We start from the raw sequence: 16,570 nt of genomic DNA on the forward strand, positions 1-16,570 counted from the left end.
ACTTGGTGGTGTTCTGGAATGTTGGGTTTGTATATAAGACTAGACACGCTCTAACCACCAACGAACATCTAATCTCATCAACACATTCATTTTTTTCCAACCTTTTATTTCTTCATTCATTCATTTACAACAAAACGTCACATTTGACATTACATTACATTCATTCATTTCTAACATCAACGCAAACATGTTCGGAAGCTTTTCTACTTACTTCGTCACCCTCTTGGCCGCAGCCTCGACGGTTGCCAACGCCGCTGCTACTTCCAAGAACCCTACCTTCACTGGTCTCGGCACCCGATACGGAGACAGCGATGGCTGCACTGAGGAGGACTGCTGGCAGAAGGGCGCCTGCAGCTTTGTCGGCTACGACCTGCCCGCTGGCATTGACGGATCTACCTGTGTCTCTGAGGATATCTGGAAGGATGGCGCCAACTGTGGTGGATGCATTCAGGTTTCCTACAAGGGCAAGTCCCTCAAGATCATGGTAAGTCAAATTACACAGCTAGAACAACGTTGTCTAACTGGCTTAGGTCACCAACAAGACTGGCGGCGACAAGAACCATCTCGACATGACCCCCGCCACCTGGAGCAAGCTCACCAACGGCATGACCGGCGGCGGTGTCGACGGTATCAAGTGGAAGTGGATTGCCTGCCCTCTCAAGTCCCCTCTCCAAGTCCACATGCACGGTGGCGCCTCCAAGTACTGGTTCGCCGCTACCATCGAGAACGTCACCCACCGCGTCAAGGCCGTCGAGGTCAGCAGCGACAACGGCAAGACCTGGAAGGCCACCACGCTCAACGACCCCAACATGTGGATCCTCAAGGGCACGCTGCCCAACGACACTGCCTGGGTCCGCGTCACCAGCGTCAACAACAAGAAGGTCGTCGTCAAGGACGTTGCTCTCAAGTCTGGTGTCGTCACCAAGGCCAAGTCCAACTTTTAAGGCGGGCGAGTAGCATGATGGAGTGGTGGGGACAGAGCTAGAGGCTCTGAGGCTGTTTTTATTTCTTGTGTGTGTTGATAGTGTCAAGCTGGACTTAATGGTTCATATGAAAAAAGTTTCTTGTATATATATTCTGCTGGGATGGACGCTAGAGGTATCTCTCGGCCCAATAATATGAACCATACCTAATCACTGGCCTCTCTAATGACTGTCACTGTACTGAATCGGGAGCTGTGTGATTCCTCCAGTGAGAAGTGGATTGCTACTAAAAGAAGTAACAGCATCTATACTTTCTCGGGCATACTCATGATATGCTGCCTTCCTCCATCGTTGTCCTGTCATCAGCCTCATCTTCACCAAGGCATCTCATTCTTCTAACGAGCCTCAATCTCAGTGGCACGAGGTCCCTTGGAATCCACCTCCGTCATCATAACACCTCTCTCCTTCATATCAGCCCTAGCAACCTCACCAACATCAACCGCATCGCCATCGAAGTACTTGGCGATTTCTTCCATGGGCGTGTAGCGGGTCTCGATGAGGAAGAAGTAAATGACATACACCTCGAAACCGAGGAACACGCAGTAGATGGTGTAGTACTTCCAGCCCATAGCCTCAAGAGCAATACCGTTGATGTACTGGTTGAAGAAGAGCGCGGCGGTGACACAGAAGTTGAGCCATGTGAAACCCTTGGCACGAAGACCGTAGGGCAGAATCTCGGTGGTATAGTTGGCCATGAGACCAGACCTGCACACTGTTAGCTCTGAATGCAGGGTACGTTAGAGCGGGGTACTCGCTTGATATCGTAGAAGAGACCATAGATAAAGGTCAGCGCCACAAAGGCGTATCCAAGAGCCTTGTTGGGGTCAATATCGTATCGCGCCGAAACAATGGTCCAGAAAGTGAATATGACGCAAGTTCCGATGGTCGAGGTAAGATAAATAGGTCGACGACCGAAAATATCAATGAAGAACGCAAAAGCGGTGTTGATGATCAAACCCTGCGTCTTCATACCTGCATTGATACCAAGCTGAGTCTCAGCCTTGGTGATACCGACAGCATCCATGATACCCTTGAGGTAATAAGAGATCAATCCGTTGCCACTCCACTGACTGAAGAAACCAAGGGCAGTGATGAGGCCGATTCTCTTCCGGTTACCAGGAGTCTTGAGGAAGTCAACCCAGGCTGTCTGTCCGACTTCCTTGTCAAGTGCGATGGCGGCCTTGATCTCACTGAACTCGAGCTGGACGAATTCGTCCTCGGGATCATCCTCTGCGTGGTAGTGAGTGAGGACCCTGAGGGCTTCGTCGTGCTTGTCCTTGCTGAGCAGCCAACGAGGACTCTCGGGCATCCAGAAGATTCCGATGAGGATGATGACACTGCAGATGGACTGGAGAAGGCTGGGAAGTCTCCAGGACCAGTTGCTCTGAGAAAATGTCAGTAAACACATTCTTCTTCGCTGTGCTGGAATGGCATACCTTGATCTGAAGGGTACCGTATGTAACCCAACTAGAAATGAAAGCACCAGAGTGATAAGAAGCACCACTCAGCGTCACAAGAATAGCACGATCTTGAGGATGGGCAATCTCAGCGATGAGAAGAGGCGCAGAGCCAAGAACGATGCAATCACCGAAGCCCAGGATGATACGTGCCGCAACAAACATTCCAAAGTTTTGAGCTCCAGCCTGAAGACCAACAGCAAGCAGCATAAGAATACAGCCAATCTGCACACCGACCTTACGGCCAGCCCAATCGACCAGATAAGGGACAACAAAAAGACCAATAAGAGAGCCAAGACTCATAGAGGCGTTGAACAGACCAAGGATGGAACCACGTGGATGGTTGAAGTACTCTTGCCAATACGAGAGGGTCTGAAGACCGTTCATCATAGAACCTGGTCATGTTAGCAAACTGTGTAAGCGATGCCATGGTGCAGTGAGGTTTACCATCGAAACCATTAGCAGTGTTGGTAAGAATGAGAATAACAATGTAAAAGTATAAAATGCGCATGTTAGACCTCTTCCACCAAGGCACACGAGCAAATTCCTTGCCAGCAAAGAAGAAATGTCCCTTTGCTGGCTTATCAGGAATGACCTTTTGGGTCCGCTGAGGAGGAGTGAGAAGACCCATGATGCCTGTAGAGTTCCTCAGTACCAGTGAGTGAAGATCTGAGAGAAGGGATCAACAGTGGGGAGATGCAGTATCTTTATATCACTGACTCGACGATCAGAGAGCTTAAAACCAACGGACCTCCACGCTCAGCGATTGGCTCGGCCTACCCCAAATTGAAGCTTCTTTCCCCGCCTGTCTTTATCCGAGCTACGAGGAACGAAAATCATCCCCATGGGGAATTTGCATGTCCAATTGGCGAAAAGCGGTTAATTATTGTGATAGACACGCGCGGGCGTAGAAGTCAATTAGCCTGTTGGGCTTTTGCGGTTAAATGTTAGGCTGAAAGCTTAATCAAGGACCAACAATCATGTGTCTGGGAGTCACGATCACACCAATAGGCTGGAACCGGATATACAAAGCGTAGCCGAGCCGAATTCAATCTTGATTGACTTGGCATTGGGAGGTCTTATCTACTCTACCTGCAGATCGACGACTTCAACCGTGACACTCTCCTGCGCCAAGGCAAACACGCCGATAACGGGACCTACAAAGTCTGGACCCGTCATATCAAGCGTATCAAGCGTCGCAATATGCTCCCAATTTGTACCGGTTGAGTAAAATACCCGATATTCCTGCTCAGTGTACTCAAAGCGGAATTGGATGGTGTCAACATCCCTGTCCAGAGCGCGCTGTTCCGTCTTTTTAAGATCCTTGGCGTTATTGACGAATTCGTAAACTACCGCTCTTTCAGCGGTGTCGTAAAAGACCCGCAGGTACCGGTGTTCATCTTTATATACTGCCAGACCAGTCTTGACTTTTGACGATGCGTTGATCTTGAATGTTGCGCTGCTTTGACCTGCGTGTAGACGCTGTCGCTTACCCACAAAACTGGGTGATTCCTGGGGATGTGACAGATCGACGGGCGATGATGTTACACTGATCGTGCTGCTGTCAATCTCGTAGTTCTGCAAAACCGGGTCTCGGATGTACAGGAAATCCACGCCCTGCACTGCTGTCAATCCCTGCTCTGTGGTTGCACTGGCGAGTCGGGATGTGTTGATTTCAGCCTCAACGGATTCAAGACGGAGCCAATCATCGGTCCATTTTGCGGGTGTGAGATGGGACTCTCGTCCCATGTTGTATCTTCCATCTTTGTCTCTGCGGACTCCGAGAAGGACGCCCCACCATTGACCGTTCTCGTCTTCAAACAGGTCGCAGTGGCCTGTGTGACGAATGTACATGTCTTTGCTTGCCGGGACTAAGATTGGGTTCTCGGGACATGGCTCGTAGGGTCCCCAGACGTCGCGGGATCGAGCCATGGTGATCATATGGTCTTCATGAGTTCCTCCCTCGGAAATCATAAGGCAGTACCAGCCATTTCGCTTGTAGATATGAGGTCCCTCAGGATAAACACCGCCGGTCCCCTCCCAGAGGATCTTCTCCTCAGATAACTTCTTGCCAGTTGCGATATCAATCTCAAATTGAGCGATTCTGGTGTATGGGCCAGGCGACTTGGAGCCTTGGATATACGTCTTTCCATCATCGTCGAACAGAATGCTGGGATCAATGCCATCAAAGTCATACCAGATCAAGTCGTTCCAGTGACCTGACCAGATATCCTTCGTGGTAGCAATAAAGTTCTGTAGCGCATAGCGAGTATTCTCCGTCGCTCTCACAACATTGGTGCAGACAACGTAGAAAGTACCGTTGTTATACCGAATTGTTGGTGCAAAAAGGCCGCCAGTCGCGAGCATTACCTCTCCAGCATCGGGCATACGGTTGACTTCAGTATCAGATTGTTTCAGAATAACCTGTCCCGGTCTACTAATAACATTTCCTACATCGCCATCAATGGACCGTACACACATTAAGACATGGGTCACCTACCGATTTGCTTCCACGACACAAGATCCTTGGAAGCGTAGACGGGAATACCAGGAAACATGTGAAAAGTGGAGTTGACAAGAAAGTACCACTCGCCCACCTTGACGATGGACGGATCGGGCGAGAAGCCAGGGATGATGGGGTTGGAGGGCGACATTGTGGCTGCAGTATATTGTCTCTGATTTGTTTTTTTCGCAGGCTTGACCCTTTCGAGATGGCAGTTGGCATCGGCAGCTGAGTTGATACTTATGTTCCCGCACCTCGTGGACAAATGCATGTTGGTGATATCCGGCTGGGCTGAATGTATTTATCCACCCAATCGGCTGGCGCTAAATTGAGGGGACGATGGTTGAAGTAGGCAGTCTTATCGACCCATCAGAGACAACGCGTGGATTACTGTAGAAGAGTGCTCTGACTCAACGCACAATAAATGCGGGGTGATGATATAATATTATTTACCATGGGCACGGCGTGTTTGATCGCTGTTTTCTTCAACAAATGACAGGTCGTAACAGAAGTGGTCTACCCTACATTAAGTTTTTGCGGTACAAATTGCTTGAGCGAGGTATGTAAGACAGTAAATTAGACAAAAATTACGTGTGATTAAACAGTTATTTTCATTGAAATGACAGAATTGTTATCTATGATAAAAGAGTGAAAATGGCCGGAGGCCACGCAGACGACAGCAACGACACTCTCACCCTTCCAATGTCGATGGTCGTGTCGATACTGCCCAAGATCGTGGATTCAATGTCGATGGCCAATACAAGAACATGAGAAACCGTTACAGGCCCAAAACAAGTTGGCCCTACATCCCAACTGACGGGAGTTACAACAGATAATAGTCGGATTTTTGAGCCGCCTTCAGTTCCCTTACTGAATAACGCAAGTGCCTTGGCAGTCAAGGTAATCTGCATTGCTAGTAGGAGCCTTGAACGTCTTGTCACATATAAGTGACCAGTAGTACTCCTGCGCCATCCATCTGTACTGATCGGCGTTAAGAATGGTCACGATATCGTCATTAGTGACTGCAGAACGAGTGTTCTTGGGCCCATATGTGTAATCAAGAATATCCCAATCCACAAGAGGCTGGAAATCTCTGTATAATGTCAGTCGTGAAAAGCTGAGATGCCGCATCAAGAGATCCCTTATGTCAATTCGTGGAGTATGATCCCTGGCAGAGTACTCATCTTGCCGCTGACTTCGTCGCCCAGGTTATCGCACGAGGTTTCGTCAATGGTTGGAAATTGCCAGCCTTTGTCATATATCTTCATTACAGCGCGAGTGCCGTCGCCGACAGGCTCAAGCCATGCAAGTCTAACATTGTCCTTTCGGAGGCAGGGCTCCTTGTCGGTAGGCTTGTTTGTGAGGACGATGTCAAAAATGAGAGGATTACCTGTGCCGTCACCCTGATCATCTTGACCCTTTGCACCTATGAGTCCCCTCCAAACCTTCTCCACTATGGACGCATCCTTTTCCTCAAAGTAGTGCTTTAAGACTTCTTGATAGAGGCTTGGATCGGTTTTCAGATGGAGTAACTTGGCCATGACGATGACTTGGGGCCATGCTTTCAGGAATTTCTCCATTTGTGCTTTTGCATCCGGGAGACTATCATCCCATGCCATATTAGGCAACGACCTAGTCTCACTATGTGTTGTCAGATGTCTAAGATAGAAAAAGCACGGAATACCCTGGTGATTCTTCCTGAGAAGAGGAGAACTCACATTCCGCGTAGGACAACACCATCCTGGGTTGGCAGGGTGTTTGAGGCACCTAGAAGGCTCAAGGCGGTAATGATGCGTCCAAAGTACATGATAAGTATTGAGTAGACGATAATGATATATTGCTCTGCTAAAGCTTGCTCTGGTGCTACAGAGCTAAGATTAACAGCGAGAAGGATGGTCTTAAATAGCCATTTTCCAAGCTTGTCGCTTGGATTAGATAGAACTGCCTCAAGTATCTTGCTCACCTCTCAGGCTCCTCAATCTCTGACCACCAGAAGACCACAGTAATGCAGGAATTCGTCATCTCTTATCATTCAAACAGGCATCTTGCTTGTTGGTCGTGGACTCTCTTGAAGGCAACATCGCCAGCAGACCCGGAAAGCTCCCCAACATCGAAGGCATTGACATGGTCAAGTCAGAAATAGATCGAGTGCTATGACCGCTGATCATGTTGGTTACCCTCTGCTTGCATCGTAATCTTTCCCTAGCAAAATCTACTGCTGGTACGATATTCATATGGGTCCAGACGATGTCTAGAGCAACATCTCTTGGAAGCCAAGATACTAGATGAGCCAAAGAGTTCTCATGAAACCTTTCAGCTTCGAATTTGAGTAAATCACTATCGGTCCATAGCTTGCGGCGCGATATACCGGAGTGCCTTCTGATTTTTACGTTGCCAAAATAGGAGGCCTCATTTCCAAAGGCTTGTACACCCTCCAGGCCAAGGCTCGTATCCGTGTTTTGCGGCGAAAATCAATTCGCAATTACAACGTCACTCTGCTTCCTTTTGACTAGATAATCCCTCATTGCAGTCCGAGCACCTCTCATGGTTTTCATGAATCAGGCGTTCTTTGCGAGCAGAACCAACAGAGGATTCTACATGCATATACGCTGTTTCATGGTGTTGCGTGATAGTCAGAAGGTTTGGTCTCTGCCAATGAGAATAAAGGAGGATCGGCCAACAGCTCCTACAGATATCAGCCAATTCAACTGCCGTCCAACATCCCCGTGGGGTCCAAATCCTCCGTCGACTTCTTCTTGCAGCCTGAAAAGCCGAAATTCAAGAGGTAAGCTCCAAGTTGAACCTGGAATCGTCAGAGTTAATTGCAGCACACGTCACATCACTCTCACATTCACACCCACTGAAGTGATGCCTAAATGATTACGTCACTTGTCAAAGCTCATACAGGATATAGCTCCCGTCTGTGATTATCCTATCTTTACTCGAAAACATATCCTTCCAAGCTTATACACCATTTATCGGCAGAAACCACTTCATAATGCCTTCTATCGAAGCATACATTTCCACCTCGTCTCCCATTTTTGACTTGGAGTCTGATCATGACCATACCATCACCATTAACCTTTTCCTCCAACATAATCGCCCAATTACGTTCCCAACTCAAGGCCTTCGTCTCTTCGACTCACCCATGAATAAAGGCGGCCTTACCTTCACGGACATGGAGACCGGCACTGAGGCTCGCCGAAACAGGATCTTTATGTGCGGCCCCGACCACGAAGGGTCTTTGCGAGAAGAGAACAAAGATTGTTTCCTAACACTATATCCTGGACAAAAATATCCTATACAAGCATCTATATCACGCATGGAAAGTGGAGTAGGACGCATCCAACTTCCGCCAGGAAGCACAGCCAAGGAATACAGCGAGGCAAACGAAGCGCAACCCAAAGTTTGGAAATGGTGGAAGGCGGGGAATCTCGGCAACGGAAAGACTTACAGAATTGGAATTGATCAAGAATCTACCATCAAGAAATGGTTTGAAGGGAGTGTGGAAGAGCTTCTCCGAAAGCCGTTGGCTGAGAGGACTGATGACAAGATGAACAAGGAGCCAATCATGATGGATGTAACTCAGCCAGCTGAGTTTACCATGAAGAGGCCTGACACTGACGGGAGTCTGGATTGGCCTTAGTTTTAATGCCAAAAGATCTTCTATCTCATGCTTGGGCCTCCTGTTCCTCATTAGTCTAATGCGAAACTTCCTAGGTTGACCAGCTTCACTTTCGGTATATGATATTTAATAACCCTAATAATGCCCAATGCTCTTACCGACAGTTAACAGGGATATCGTGCGGGAGTAACCCTGTCCGTAGACTATATCAAAGGTGTCGTTGTAAGTAAGGGATTTGCTTTCAGAGCAGCTGAAATCCGAAGTTCCCGCGCGGCCGAGCGAGAGATAAGATAAGAAATACAGGACCCGGGAGGCAGACTTCCCGCGGGAAGCTTGTTTAAGGCATTTATAATACCTAACTTGACCAGTACATCCAGAGACTGATCCTCGGAATATCTTTCGGGAGAACGATGATAATCTAGAACCATTTCCTTTTTCGCTTAACTTGATGCAAAATATAAGTAAAGAGGGTATGCTTAGTGCATGGTGCATAGACCCTAATTCTAGTGACAGAATAGCTTTCGTGAGCTCATCATCTGTGTTGGCAGCAAAAGCTAAACCCAATGCGCAGCAATCATTTATATAGGTATTATGACGAAAGCCTTCAGGCTGAGAGGCAAAACAATAATATTTATGCATAGCACAGCCATAACACTAAAGATGGCCCATATCTGAGCAGGAATACACGAGGCCAAGATTAAACGACACTCCTTAATTACAAAGAATGGTACAGCACGTGAGAATATACACTGCTCCATGTCATGCTTCACAATATCAAACCTAAGCTACTGACTAATACTTCCTGATGTCCACAAGACTGTGTCCATCAGCATGAAGCTTGATCACTAATCTTAAATCACCGAGTGCCTCGCGAGGTCGAAGACGAGGTGGACGAGGAAGCACCCGACACATCTGAGGCACGTGAGACCCCTGAGACACTTGAGCTAGCTGAAGCTCCTGAGGCTTGAGAAGCGCTTCTAAAGGTCGTTCCATATATGCTCCCGCACACGCTTTCGATGGTGGAGGACGACTGCTGGGAAGAAGAAGAGGGAGCGGAACTAGACGATCTACTGTTAGTCAGCCGTCGGCAAAGTCCCTAGGACATTGGTTGAAGTGCTCATCGACATGAACATGCCTTTGACTCCCACTACCTTGACCCGAAGATCCTCCAACAGCAGGAATACTTAGAGCAGGCTGGCCAGAACTGTAGTTACCTCCAGACCCAGTGGCCGGCGGAGGTTGCTGGGATGGCGCGTTGGACGGGGGTGAAGCAGAGCCGTCACCGGGCCCAGGAGCCAGGCCAGTGCTTGTCCGCTTGATGAAACGTTGGGAGATCTTCTTTTGTGGAACCATGACGTAGCAACGGATGAAATATTGGTGATGGGCACGAACTCCCGAGTAGTAGTGGTGTTGGCATCAACGGTTACGATGAGTGGCGTTGGTTCTATGTAGACGATCGTGTCACGGCATTGACCTTATTGCTTTGGCAGTACAGTTCAGAATAGACTCTTCAATTTGGGTCATACCTTCAACGTTTGTCGTGTTCGTTGAGACAACGACCGAGACGACAGTACGGGTAGACGTGAGACAACTCCTGTGAGTGCGTCAGTATGATACATCACCCCCCATTCAATAGTTTGCCAACCGTTCTTTCTTCATGCACATGATAGTTTGTTACGTAGCTTGTGACATTGTGTGTGCGCGCGACCTTGACATTTGCTGTTGTTTCGCAAACCGTGATTGTCGGGTCACACTCTTCGAGGGGAGCCTCGCTCTCGATAGTCGAGCTAGTATTTGAAACCGCGTCCGGTAGTTCTAGTGACGGCTGCGCAACAGTGCCATAAGCAGCAGCCGGATCCAAAAAGCGACATTGATTGTTAGTCGTAGTGCATCAAAGAGGGAGGTGTCAAGATCAGAGAATAAAGAACGCACCAGCGACAGTAAGCCTAGGTAGGATTGTCGCAGAACAGCCAACTGCAGGAACGAGTTGGTCAACATGTTTGGCGCTCTAGTGGTCCAACGAGGATAGAGAAGATGACGAGATGATGCAGGAGGTGTAAAGCACGACAGCAAGAAGAAAGCCACCGAGAGCGACGCTCGAGGAGTCTCTTGCTAGACAGGCTGCATCTCCTTTGCCCTTATCGAACGCCCTTGACATAAAAAGGGAATGCAAGTACAGGACAGATCGTCGGCCGCCATCTCGCAGCTCAGCTCTCCACAGTCGCTTCAGCTGGCCCTGTTTATCATGAGTTGCAGCGCCATTGCCTATAGCTGGTGATGGCAAAAGCTTGAGACCTGTGGACTAAGCGCAGCAGGCGGACAAAGGGCTCCTATGGCTGTCCTGTGACTCCGGTACCCCATGCTGTAGCTGCGATACGAGGCTATGGACTGAGACACAACCAGGGTCCGATATAACATTCCAGCAACGTATATCAAGTATTATGTCCTGATGGAAACATGCAAGGCAACGTTCAGCCAGCCCCTTTCTTTCCAGAATAGGAGAGGCTCTTGGTCAATGAAAGGGACTAGAGCCTGAGGAGAAATTTCTTGTCACACGAATCAATTCGATCGCCCGGTGCAGTCATAAAAGCGCGTTGTACTTATATCGGAAGCAACGTCTTCTAGCTAACAGATGCCACGACTGAAGAAGGGGCTGATGATAGCTACTCCGCGAGGCTCTGATGACAGACCTGGATCTTACCTCTATCGCGCCCTGATAATTGCGCAACTTGGTTCACGATGTCTCATGAGGTAAGCTCATAATAAACTATGTCTACTTCGTGGGCTATGGTTCTCATTGTAGCGAGTACCGGCAGTGCATAGCTACATAACGTCGTATCCTAGGTCAAGGCCTGGAATCATCCGAAACTGTTGCTTTCAATAAACCTTACGCTTATGCACGCCACAAACCGCGGGTCAATTCCGTCACGCGTGGTTGTCACATGAGACAGGGGAAGGATGGCAGATCGGGCGGTCTATGCGTTAAACATCGTATGTTCACCGGCCTGCAGACTCCATAAAAAGACGCGAGAGGAAAGGCTTAGACTACGGAGCATTGAAAGAGGCTATTACGGGAACCAGTTACTGCAAATGGTCTCGTTTGTCGTGGAGGTGGCTGGCTGGAGTCTATTGTGGGGATAGCTTCGGCAGTTGTGGCTGGCTGGTGGCGGGAGGAGTCGGATGACCAAGTTGTTTCAGCGGCCCGTTGCGTAGTCCCTCTTAGCTCAGAGAGGAGTAGTCATTACATGGCTTCTGCAACTCATTCTGTATAATATTCTGTATGTTTGAGGTATTCGTGAAGTAAACATCAAGCCACATGGGGACCTCAGTTTCGCCTTATTGGTTTATATACGATCTGCCTATGAGGGTAGACCGTGAACCTAATTGCGAGGTTCTCGTGTAGCCTGCTAGCCGTCGACTGACCAGCCCCACTGCATTGCGTATGATGGCCATACGGGCGTGATAAGCTAAGAAGGACTGTATAGTTCATGCCACAGCGTTTAAGTCGAAAACAACATCACTTGCACTCCACATGTCTCATCTCAGCGCTCGTTTTACCAGAGCTAGAGACCAAAAGAGTAGAGCCAAGCGAGACAGGAACTTAGGCCGCAGAAATGGTATCATCTCAGCTGCTTGCTCACTTTATCTGTACTGGCTCTGGAATACCCTATAACGATTCACGATCCAAATTTCAGATGCAACTCTAGCGACCGCGCCCGTATATTGCCGGATTTCATCACACAATAGCGCACCTTACCTCTAAATGCTTTTCTGATTGTATCAACAGAAAACACTTGCTTGTGCTGATTCAAGTTGTTACTCGCAAAGCCTAACAGCAAATAAGCCACTATCCCTCCATGGCGCGTGCCTTTTAGCTCAGTTCAACCTGTCACCGCTTCATCATACTACGAAGAAAGTGAAGTGTTGCTCAACAGACTAAGAAGGATAGGCTACGCAAGAGGACGCTTGAGAGAATGCTTGTAAGTGGCTGTAAGAGGCGAGCTGGCAATCCATGAATGGCTAAAGTGGCTATTTAAGCCTTGGCTACGCGGTATTTTAGTAAAGCCGAGGCCAATAGTTCGAGGCTAGCCAAGTCGCAAGTAGAACCCGGTGCCCCGTGTCACAGTCACATATCTTGGCGAGTTTAAGTTTCGGTTTGTGGCTGGTGCTAGTACCTGCTTAGTGATGTATCTTATTACGCAATCAACCTTCATCATTGCGATTAGCTTATTTGCAAGCCATGACTGGTAATATAACCCCCAGAACTTACGGTACGCGAAACTCCTGAAGGTTCGCAGCCCGAGGCCTATCACTATCGATAGCAGTCAAGTGTTTGTTGTAATATAAGTGCGGGCTCAACGCAATTGGCTATTAGTAGAGATTTAAAAGCTCACGAAGGATGACTTAGACCAGCCTCAGATAGACGACCTGGGTAATGTTAGCTACACAAGCCCTAACCTTTTTCATGTTTATGTCTTTAACCTGATACAGTAAACTTCTTACCAAGCAAGAGACTTACCAAAGTCTACGATGGGTGATTCTAATTAATCTCCAAAGGGCGACAGTGATCCACACATGCGATGTACCGCTGTCTCTACAGGGTATAGGATATACTATCAAGTGGCTGGCTGGAGCTGTTTTACGGGACTAGCTTTTAGAGATTTCATCTGCCGACAAGCCATCTCCGTGATCTGGACTCTAGTTGACCTTGTACACCTGTGACCATTGCGACATTATACGCTAACATTCGTCCATGGACATGAGCCACATCACAACTAGCAACTGAGATATCTGATAGAGGTTGTGATATAGCACATTTAGTGAGCTGATATGCGTCTGAGATAGGGATCAAGTGGCTGGCTGTAAAGACTGTGGTGAGCTGAAATTGAATTCGTATGCCTCGTTAGTCTGTGACTATGCGACAAGTCTGCGTTTGAGACATAGAAAGTGGCTTGAATGAATACTGCAGCCGCTCTACATATGCGTACAAGAAAGAGCTTCCACTAGAGAATATTTTCGGGGTGCCCACAACCAAACATGAAGCCAAAGCCAGGTATGATGTTCGACTTTACGCCCTTTTGCGGGTCGGAAGCATGGCTACCACAACTGCTTCTGTCTATCACGCTCGTTTCAGTGTGTCTTCTCTGTATGGCCTGCTTGATCCTTGTTCTGATGTCAATTAGGCTTGTGACGCGCAGCGCCAAAGACTCCCAGAAACTTGAGAAGCAGCATCGAGAGTCGAAATGGGACGGCGAGAAAATTATAAAAGGCGTGACGGATCCCCTCCATCATCTCATCGAAACAGCTCACACTCATCTCTCTTCCTTCACACACAACCCAACAAGCCCTACTTCAGCTACTCCAAATTCTTTAAGAAACCCACCTTTTTCATCACCCAAGATGTCTTCTCAACTTCAGGTACAAGCACATCCAGCATCTATCTAACCCATAACTGCGTTTCTGACTTATGATCACAGGACGTTGCTACCGTCGCGACACCCGTCGCCGAGCAAGACATTGTTTTCCATGTCACAGAGGATTACAGAATTTCCTACTGGACCAGCAAGACTCAGGACGAGACCCAGGATGAGCAGTACAACTCTGAAAACCTGAAAGTCGAGGGGAACTATGTCTATGTCAACAAGGAGCTGCCTATTCTTGCTGCCGTTGCTTACAAGAATGGATCAGAGCAGGATGTGGTCAGTTAAGCACTATAAAAACTATATACGAAGCTTACATTTCCTTTTGATCTAGGTCCGTGTCTTCTACGTCGACCAGTCAAAGCTGGAACTTCGCGAACTTAGCCGTGTTGGGAAGCCCGGCTCCAAGTGGTCGCATGGCCAAGTCTTGAAGAGCAAGTCGGTCGACATTGCACCCAAGAGCGGCTTGACTGCAAACGTAGTCGAGACTAACAACCAGGTCCAGCTCAAGGTCTTCTACCAGAAGAGGACTGATGAGCTGAGCGTTTCTTACAGCGTGTTGGCTGTTGACAAGACCTGGAGGATCAAGGACGACTGGTCCAACCGCGCCAATGTTACCAACTGATGGAAACCGCTGTGGGATAAGCTTTGGGCATTTTGTTTTATTCATTCCTTGTCAAGTTGTTTCTAGGAGGGTTTTGAGTCCGCGCAGAGGTTTTTCCCTCCTAGAAATGAATAGTAGTATCTGAGTTAGCAACACGTTACTTTCTTTCATTACCTGAGGATTTTATACATGCTTCTAGTGATGCAATACTCTCAACGTGACACTCGTTCATGTCAGTAAAAAAAGGACTGAACAACTCTATTGTAGGTAGCCGGTTAATTCGATGAATTTACAACAAAAAGTGCGGAAATTGGTCTGTGCATGTCACTGGGTCACCCAGACGGTTAAAGGCAGACGGGTCCCGAGTTTTTCCGTTGGCGCGATGTAAGTTAGGCGTACTCGCATGATGACTGCGAGTCGCTCGCCTTGAAAGTGATTCTCTTGGGGTTCTTGGAGTTCCCGGCGTATGTGCCGATCCAACTGTCGACCAACTGGGGCTACTGAGCACTGATCGTGTATGCGGGACGCTCGAACGGAGCAATAGGGGCACCAGCTAGACCGGCAGCGATTTGATCGGCGCTCGCAGGGGAGCAGGTCATGGTCAGACTGATGAGATTAGAAAAGACGATAACAAATTAAGCCACTCACCCATGGATTGCGGCCGTGCCGTTCGCGACAGTGAGAGTAGTCTGGTATCGGCCAACAATGGAAGCCATTGGGCCATCCATAGCGGTAGAAGCCGCCGCTGAGAGACGGGCGGCAGCCGTCATGAATTTATGTGCCATTTCCAACTGAGGATAGTTCTGCAAGGACCACTTATCGAGGAGATCAGTGGTAAACCCGGCATTCTTCTCCTGAAGCCAGGCAACCTGGGCAGCATTTCTGGTCTCTGTGTAATACTTGGTGACTTTCTCGAACTTCTCACGCGCATCATCGTATCGAACCTGAGCGCCAGTGTTTTTATCCGAGCGCTACAAGTGTTTGTTTAGACCAGTAGCACTTTGGTTGGGGGATTCCTTACAAGTTCAATGCTGTTGGAGTACCTATTGTTGTTTTTAACGAGTTATTTCATAAAGGTCGAGAACTGCGACTTACGAAACGCATCGTTGGAAGTAGCTCTGTCGGCCAGGAAGGAAGAAAGGCTCATCAAGGCTTAAGAGTGTGTCGCCAATAACATGCAGGCCGAGGTTAGTAATGGCTGAGTCGACCCCCTTGCCGGCCGCGATACCTGCAGAAGAGAGTGGTGCGATGTAGAAGCGGATAAGAAATGACAGACTTGCACAGAAATTGTACAGAAGCCATACCTACCTATAGGCGGTTTTGGTCGCCCAGATTACAAGACTGAGCGAAAGTGTTCTTGAGTTTGACGCCGTAAGCGAGCCAAAGGTTGGCATCAGCCTGGGAGACCTGGGGAGTAGTCATGATGAAATATGTAAGAGATACTTGAAATAATGGTTGCAAGCAATCGATTCGATAGACAATAGAAGATGTGTGACGACCAGCTAAGGCGCACCGAAGTGAGCAAATAAATGAGGTTTGAGACAAGTTAAATTGGTTGAGCTGAGGCCTGTTCATAGTAGCCTCATACCCAATCAAGCTAAGATACGTGAGGTCAGGGTGATCTGAGCCGGGGATTTTCCGACAAGATGGCGGTTGAAGGTTTTTAGGAGTCTCTGGAGGATAGCAGACCTTTGCTACACGTCTAAACCGACCAGCTAGTGAACATTATGGTCGAGCATGTCCGAGAGATTTTGCCCATCACAAACTCCAAGTCTATAGAGACCAGCACCGACACTGCTACTTCTATTGAGCAATGCTTCATCAACAACCTCGAGCCTTCCTCCCATCCCCTTAGTGCCACCTTTGCAAGATCCGCTACCAGTGGCACTGCCGAACGAAGAGCCTCCAGTTGAGGTGATAAAGACCGGGATGATACAGTGCAAGATATAAGGCATGAGCCTATCTATGAGCAAGTTGG

The 16,570-nt window shown here is 48.4% G+C and overlaps 8 protein-coding genes across 8 annotated transcripts; 3 read left to right on the forward strand and 5 right to left on the reverse strand.

Annotated features, from left to right (window-relative positions):
* Positions 1 to 187: 187 nt before the first annotated feature.
* Positions 188 to 944, forward strand: FTJAE_8307 (uncharacterized protein; the record flags this gene model as incomplete). Its single annotated transcript, XM_037355109.1, has 2 exons — positions 188 to 484; positions 531 to 944. 2 exons carry the CDS (start codon positions 188 to 190, stop codon positions 942 to 944), a joined length of 711 nt encoding a protein of 236 aa, XP_037204608.1.
* A 374-nt stretch (positions 945 to 1,318) lies between these two features.
* Positions 1,319 to 3,071, reverse strand: FTJAE_8308 (hexose transporter; the record flags this gene model as incomplete). Its single annotated transcript, XM_037355110.1, has 4 exons — positions 1,319 to 1,695; positions 1,758 to 2,367; positions 2,420 to 2,835; positions 2,888 to 3,071. The coding sequence occupies 4 exons, from the start codon at positions 3,069 to 3,071 to the stop codon at positions 1,319 to 1,321; spliced, it is 1,587 nt and encodes a 528-aa protein (XP_037204609.1).
* Positions 3,072 to 3,523: 452 nt separating this feature from the next.
* FTJAE_8309 (murein transglycosylase) lies at positions 3,524 to 5,094 on the reverse strand (the record flags this gene model as incomplete). Its single annotated transcript, XM_037355111.1, has 2 exons — positions 3,524 to 4,890; positions 4,941 to 5,094. 2 exons carry the CDS (start codon positions 5,092 to 5,094, stop codon positions 3,524 to 3,526), a joined length of 1,521 nt encoding a protein of 506 aa, XP_037204610.1.
* Positions 5,095 to 5,810: 716 nt separating this feature from the next.
* Positions 5,811 to 6,750, reverse strand: FTJAE_8310 (uncharacterized protein; the record flags this gene model as incomplete). The annotated part of the gene is made up of 3 exons (XM_037355113.1): positions 5,811 to 6,036; positions 6,162 to 6,575; positions 6,662 to 6,750. The coding sequence occupies 3 exons, from the start codon at positions 6,748 to 6,750 to the stop codon at positions 5,811 to 5,813; spliced, it is 729 nt and encodes a 242-aa protein (XP_037204611.1).
* Positions 6,751 to 7,941: 1,191 nt separating this feature from the next.
* On the forward strand, positions 7,942 to 8,589 carry FTJAE_8311 (uncharacterized protein; the record flags this gene model as incomplete). The annotated part of the gene is made up of 1 exon (XM_037355114.1): positions 7,942 to 8,589. One exon carries the CDS (start codon positions 7,942 to 7,944, stop codon positions 8,587 to 8,589), a length of 648 nt encoding a protein of 215 aa, XP_037204612.1.
* A 1,056-nt stretch (positions 8,590 to 9,645) lies between these two features.
* FTJAE_8312 (uncharacterized protein) lies at positions 9,646 to 9,921 on the reverse strand (the record flags this gene model as incomplete). The annotated part of the gene is made up of 1 exon (XM_037355115.1): positions 9,646 to 9,921. The coding sequence occupies one exon, from the start codon at positions 9,919 to 9,921 to the stop codon at positions 9,646 to 9,648; it is 276 nt and encodes a 91-aa protein (XP_037204613.1).
* Positions 9,922 to 13,968: 4,047 nt separating this feature from the next.
* Positions 13,969 to 14,613, forward strand: FTJAE_8313 (uncharacterized protein; the record flags this gene model as incomplete). The annotated part of the gene is made up of 3 exons (XM_037355116.1): positions 13,969 to 13,986; positions 14,046 to 14,267; positions 14,323 to 14,613. 3 exons carry the CDS (start codon positions 13,969 to 13,971, stop codon positions 14,611 to 14,613), a joined length of 531 nt encoding a protein of 176 aa, XP_037204614.1.
* A 476-nt stretch (positions 14,614 to 15,089) lies between these two features.
* FTJAE_8314 (uncharacterized protein) lies at positions 15,090 to 16,014 on the reverse strand (the record flags this gene model as incomplete). The annotated part of the gene is made up of 5 exons (XM_037355117.1): positions 15,090 to 15,198; positions 15,241 to 15,563; positions 15,614 to 15,635; positions 15,688 to 15,820; positions 15,930 to 16,014. 5 exons carry the CDS (start codon positions 16,012 to 16,014, stop codon positions 15,090 to 15,092), a joined length of 672 nt encoding a protein of 223 aa, XP_037204615.1.
* Between the last annotated feature and the right edge of the window lie 556 nt (positions 16,015 to 16,570).

This window comes from Fusarium tjaetaba (assembly GCF_013396195.1).
Source record: "Fusarium tjaetaba strain NRRL 66243 chromosome Unknown NRRL66243_c0000178, whole genome shotgun sequence".
NCBI lineage: Eukaryota > Fungi > Ascomycota > Sordariomycetes > Hypocreales > Nectriaceae > Fusarium > Fusarium tjaetaba.